Source organism: Aedes albopictus, chromosome 2 (assembly GCF_035046485.1).
Source record: "Aedes albopictus strain Foshan chromosome 2, AalbF5, whole genome shotgun sequence".
In the NCBI taxonomy this organism is placed as follows: Eukaryota; Metazoa; Arthropoda; class Insecta; order Diptera; family Culicidae; genus Aedes; species Aedes albopictus.
The window spans coordinates 165490800-165496658 of NC_085137.1; the positions used below are offsets into that span (position 1 = coordinate 165490800).

The following is a 5859-nucleotide window of genomic DNA, read 5'->3' on the forward strand; positions in this document are numbered from 1 at the left end:
TTGTAAAGGTGAATGCATTTTGTCGTTATAATCTGTGTACAAATCTTTTAGAGTACACGAGATTTCAGCCGTGTAGTTTCAGGCTAGGAATAGAGCCACGGATGATCTATTTCGGTGGTAAGAGTCCATCAAACGGGGTAACCCCAATTGAAGGTGTCAAGCGCCCGGGCCGAGAAATGAGTGATCGAGGGGGTGAACAAGCTGCTCGATCTTTAACGGAGCCTGTGGGGTACCTGGGCACCAAACAACCCCCCACCCACCCCCACAGTATTTCGTCCCTTTATCGCGTTAATGAGGGCTCTGGCGTGGTGGACCTCTTTTCCCGTGCAACTGGTGGGTTTAAGCATGGAAAACAATTCAAACAAAACCAAATTCAATAAATAAGAATTAGCCGGTGGAAATACTGGACGGAGCGTGGTTGATGAGGGTCGACAACCAAAAGAGAGAAGGACTGTCCGCGATCGAGGTGACTGAGCAGCAGTTTGGCAAAATCATTGACATTGCGTCCACCATAAGTAATGACCTGAAAACGGCCCTGTTGCGACATCGTATGTCGATGGACTATGCCAAGCAGGATCACATGAGACTCGAGATTACTGCAGCAGCGACGGAACCGGTGAAAGCAAAGGCTTCGAAGTCTACCCAGGCGAAGGGCTTCGCTTTCGCAAGAAGTTCGAAAAGTGTGGCGGATGCGACTGCTTGTGATCCCAAGTAACAATCTTAATTCTATTTGGTTTTATTTGTTTTTATGATAGTTTTATCGGAACATTGCATATTCTAGTTGATCTTATCGGAGTTTCAGCTGAGCACAACTATTATTCGTCAATATGTGGTTTTAAAAACACCTCCAAGAATACTTGAGGTTCAGTTCATAAAACCATAAACACAACAAGAACTGTTGAACTTATTTTCAGTTTTATAAGGTTCTTGTAGCTATCTTCAATCATCCGTTCTTGGCCAAGAGCAACTGTTCTCGCATGAGAACAGTTTGGTACATGAAAAATACAAGAAAAAACTCAAGCATCAGATTTTGATTCTCGTCGTTCCATTATTGCTGCCAATCAAGAACACCTACCCGGAAACCCAACCGCGACGCGGTGCAGTGCCAATAAGTTCCTCCGGTTGCAGCATCCGAAATGGGGTGGGTATGGTCATCCAGGACGTCGATTCCCGTGCAATCGGGGTTCCAATTATCGATCTTCAAAATCAACAACTACTTACCTGGTGGAAGTGCTGACCGGAGGAATGAGGCACTGCACCGCTCATCAAGGCCGGTTATCGAAAAAGGTCTGCCTGGTTGGCAACGGTACCGGGCTGATAATTAAATTCATCGGACGAGATTCACAAAATGCACCGCGGTGCGATAATTTATTATTTGTTTACAATTTGGCGTACATGATTTATGACGTTCTTGGCGGAGTTTGCATAAACCTAACTCAAGAACGTTATAAACCTGAGTACTCTTGAGTAATACTTCTTACCCTTGCATAAGATGAAATAAATTTAAGACGTTCTTGATGGAGGCCAACTAGGCTGCATTGAGAACGTTATAAATCCTAGTGTTCTTGAGTTATGCTTTTAGCTCTGGCATGAGTTGAACGAAATTTAAGATGATCTTATGGTGATGTTAATTAAAACCATCGATGATGGACCGACCACCAGCCTAGATTTCAATGGAAGCCATGTTGAGAAAACTCATGAGCAATGTTCGCATGACCAGGAATAATATTTTTAAATATTTTATTAGTGCGTTATAATGGAAGCGAGTTGCAATTTTTGGAAGTATCTTGCAACATATATACGATGAATTTCGCTTGGCATTTGGCATCCTTGTTACACCACGGAGATATTTCCAATTTGTGTAATAAATTAATCCCGATTACAATAATGTGACATTTTCATTGTATTTTTAGTTTCAATTTATTTCATCAAACTTTTCTGTCGACATAAAAGCTGCATCTGCAGCAACACTGACAAATTTATTATCGTTTTATCGTGCACTTGAAGAATTCTACAAGGAGAGAGCAATTGGCCTTGAAGACAACTTGGGAAGTACAACAAGTTTTAAGAGAAATTTAAAAACAACTCTCCAAGAGCATCTTAGGATGGGCCTCTTTGGTCTTATGGCGGGTTTATGGTTGAGTTGATGTCGTTTTGTAGAACAATTTGGTTTATGCATGGTTTTAAAGAACAGGTGTTGAAGAATACTTCAAAAGCATTATAAATTTAATTTTGTTACTTGGGATAAGCACTCGCAGAAGCGGGTGAGGCAGCTGTCAGGTGACGAGCTGTCTGGCGGTGCTCGCAAGGCCAGGAGGATACTATCCCCGAAGGTCGGCAGTAATGCCAGGCGTCCCGAAAAGCTGGGAAGGGTGGGCCTGAAAAGGCTGGCCCATCCCGGAAGGATGGGTTGCAACCGTTGTTAGGCCCTCAGCAACCACAGAGTGGGTGAACCAAGGTAGGACCCCCTTGGACGAAGATCGAGCGGAAGAAGAAGAAGATAAAGCCGCTGGTCGAGGAAGCTATGGTCATCAAACCAAGGCGTAAAAGAGTAAGTACCAAGCGCGAGAAAGGCGATGCGCTCGTCATCTAGACCGAACATTCGAAGTACTCGAACGCCTTGAAGGCGATGCGAAGCGACCGAATCCAAGTTCATGGATCTGGGAGCCGACGTGCGCAGTATCAGACGTACTCGTACAGGCGAAATTATCCTGGAGCTGAAGCGCGATAAGGAGCGCAAGGGCGTCGCATACAAAAGTTTGTCGCAAGAGGTCCTTGGCGAAGGGGTAGAGGGCTTTCACACAAGAGACTACTCTGGAGGTGAAAAACCTACACGAGGTCACCGAAGTGGAAGAGCTCGTCACGGCACTGCGGTAGGTGCAGGTGGCCGCCACAGCCGTTAGGCTATGGAAGGGGCCGGCATGCACACAGGTAGCTTTGCTTCAGCTACCTATGGCGGGCGTAAAAAGTCCATTAAAGTCGGGAGGATTAAGGCAGGATGGTGCGTATGTCTGGAGTTATGTATGGAGATTTGTTTCATGTGTCTGGAAACAGGACACAAGTCATGGGACTGCAAAGGCCCTGACAGGAACAAACTGTGTAGGAGATGCGACGCCGAAGGCCATAAGGACAAGTCTGCACGAGTCCACCCATTTGTCTGATCTGTACCGGGAAATCCGTGAACAACAGGCATCCAAGGTGCCCGGCCACAGTGAACAAATCACAGTGCAGGTAACGCAGCTGAACCTGAACCACTGTGACGCAGCTCAGCAACTGCTTTGTCTGGCATTTCTGAGTGGAGGACGGATATCGCCATCAGAGTGGACCCATACCGAGTACCCGCCGGCACCGGCAATTGGGTCGCGGATGGATCCAGAAAAATGGTGCTATATGGACGACGGGTACTAAACTACCCCGCCCAGGAGTTGGTGTCTACTACCTATGATGGCTTCGTGATCGCCAAAGTAAACGGGGTCTTTTTCTGTAGCTGGTATGCGCCTCCGCGGTGTTCGACACAGATGATGGACTGTATGATGACCGACTGACAGGGCGAAGGCCGGTGGTAATAGTGGGTGACTTCAATGCCTGGGTCATGGAATAGGAAAGCCGTCAGATTTTGCTAGAGGCACTGGCCATGCTAGGTGTGGCTAATGTCGATACTAAAAGACCTTTAGCCAAAACGGAGCGGAGTCGACATTCGATGTTACTTTTTGTAATCCTTTCCTAACAAGTAATTCGAACTGGAGGGTAGACCCAGTCAGGTATCAGTAGGTCGGCTCCAGAGGTACGTTCTCCTCTATTTGGGAAATTTGATGATCGCTACACTCACAGCGATCACTTAGCGGTTCGCAACAGTATCAATTACAGCAACCACAGGCAGCGAGTAGAGGAAAAGGCGACTTGGCCAAGGCCAAGCCCTCGTAGGTGGAAGACATCAAACTTCATGGCGAGATATTTAGGGAGGCGCTTCGCCGTGAGCGATACCTACTAGGTTCAAGCGGGGACGAGATGGTAGCGGTGCTCTCGCGTGCGTGCGATGCGACCATGCTAGGCAAGTCTACCCTAGAAATGGGAGACCACCTATTTACGGACGGACTCAAGTAATTGCGGACCAGCTTCGCGCCTGCCTACAGGCCAGGAGGCGGATGCAGCGAGCACGAACTAAGGAAGAGCGAAAGGAACGGCAGGTGGTGTTCTTCGCTGCATAAGCCGCGCTGAAGACCGAGATAAGGGCAAGCAAAAAGGTCCGTTTTGAGGGTCTCTATCAAAGTGCCAATCCGAATCCGTGGGGTGATGCCTGTAATGCGAGAGGGCGAGAGGTGTAATGACCCTATAGAGCAATCTCCAGAGATTTTAAAGGGGATGATCGTGATACTCTCTCCGCATCATCATCATAGTCCTTGGCATCCTTGCCTTGGATAACTGGAGACTGGGACTGGCGATGAGGAAATTATGGGGTTTGCAAAACCCCTTAGCGTAGATAAGGACTCAAGACCGAATGGAGTTCCGAACCTGGCCTTAATAGTAGTAGTTATTGTAGATGCTCCCGCGATTTTCAGATCTTCGATGCAGAAATGCAAGGATAAGGAAATTTTCCCATAGGTTTAGAAGCGGCTGAGTTAAATACTATTGCCGAAAGCGGGGAAACCACCCGGAGACCCGTCGGCATATAGACCAATATGCATGATCGACAAGGCGGGGAATATGCTCAAGAAGATCACGCTCAGCAGACACTTGATTCATTTATTGCACAGTTCCCACTAAATCGAACTGCACAGTATGAAAGTGTGACGGTTGAAAAGTGTGACGATAAGTGCAACCGCGTTCTCTGACAGCATTTTGACGTCGAGAAATGTCACAAATAAGCACATGGTGTGTGTTTCGCCCACCTAATGCATCTGACAACATCTATCGTGTATCCACAATGGAATTCTTTGTGGATACACAAATGTTTACATACAAGATGTTGGATTCTTAAAAATGGCGGCCTCGCACCCTGGTGGTTTCGCCTGTTTCTTTCTCGATTTTGTTTTGATTCTCACACCCAAAAAAATATTCACTTCAAGTTTACGTGAAAGCATACATAGATTTTTTCCACAGTACTTTTCACGTAAAGCTTACTGCATGGTCCGGTAACGGAAAGCTAGCCAGATTCTAGTTCATTATAAACAGTTTTCAGATAATAGATACGTGATTTTCTTGTTTGTTAGCTGTCAGATGAATATGACGTGAAACTTGAGAACATTACATTGGATTTTGCGGATATAATTTAAATACATTTCCATGATATTATTTGCTTTAATTCTTTTCATTTATTTATCATTTTTACACTACTTATTTAGTTTTATCAATCACTTTACTCTTATAAAAATGTAGATACACATTACCAACCGTCACCGTATTGTTTTTCTCCAACTGCGAACCATGCAGTTCATTCAGTGAGACCGACGGCGAGTATACCCTTTATTCTTCCGCTGGAACTTTCGCTGCATAACAAATTGGATGCCAAATGATACTGAAAAACGATACTGTTCTTTTGAATGTGCTTTTACGATTAATGTTAGTTACTTACTATGAAAAATCTCCAGCAAAACACGAAAAAAATCCAAGTCTGCAAAGGTGTCCGAAGCCATGTTATTTTTTTCACACTGGAAAGTCACATACACTGAAGTGCTATGTGACAAATCACGTACCATGGATATACTAATATATGACTCGGATTGGAATATCACGTAGAGATCACGAGTGGATTTTATCGGAATCAGATAAATCAGGAATAGGGAAATCAAATTTCAATTCAAGTGATGATTCACGTACACCTAACGGGAATATTTTTTTGCGTGGCATCCATCTGACAAC

At 45.2% G+C, this 5859-nt stretch overlaps 1 protein-coding gene across 1 annotated transcript in view; it reads left to right on the forward strand.

Annotated features, from left to right (window-relative positions):
* LOC109407088 (nicotinate phosphoribosyltransferase) overlaps nt 1-2593 on the forward strand; it is a 45469-nt gene extending 42876 nt beyond the window's left edge. Inside the window, exons 7-8 of the mRNA XM_062847848.1 lie at nt 392-671; nt 2463-2593. Of these exons, the coding sequence (XP_062703832.1) occupies nt 392-671; nt 2463-2593 (411 nt within the window). The remainder of the gene's footprint in view (nt 1-391; nt 672-2462) is intronic.
* The last annotated feature ends 3266 nt before the right edge of the window (nt 2594-5859 follow it).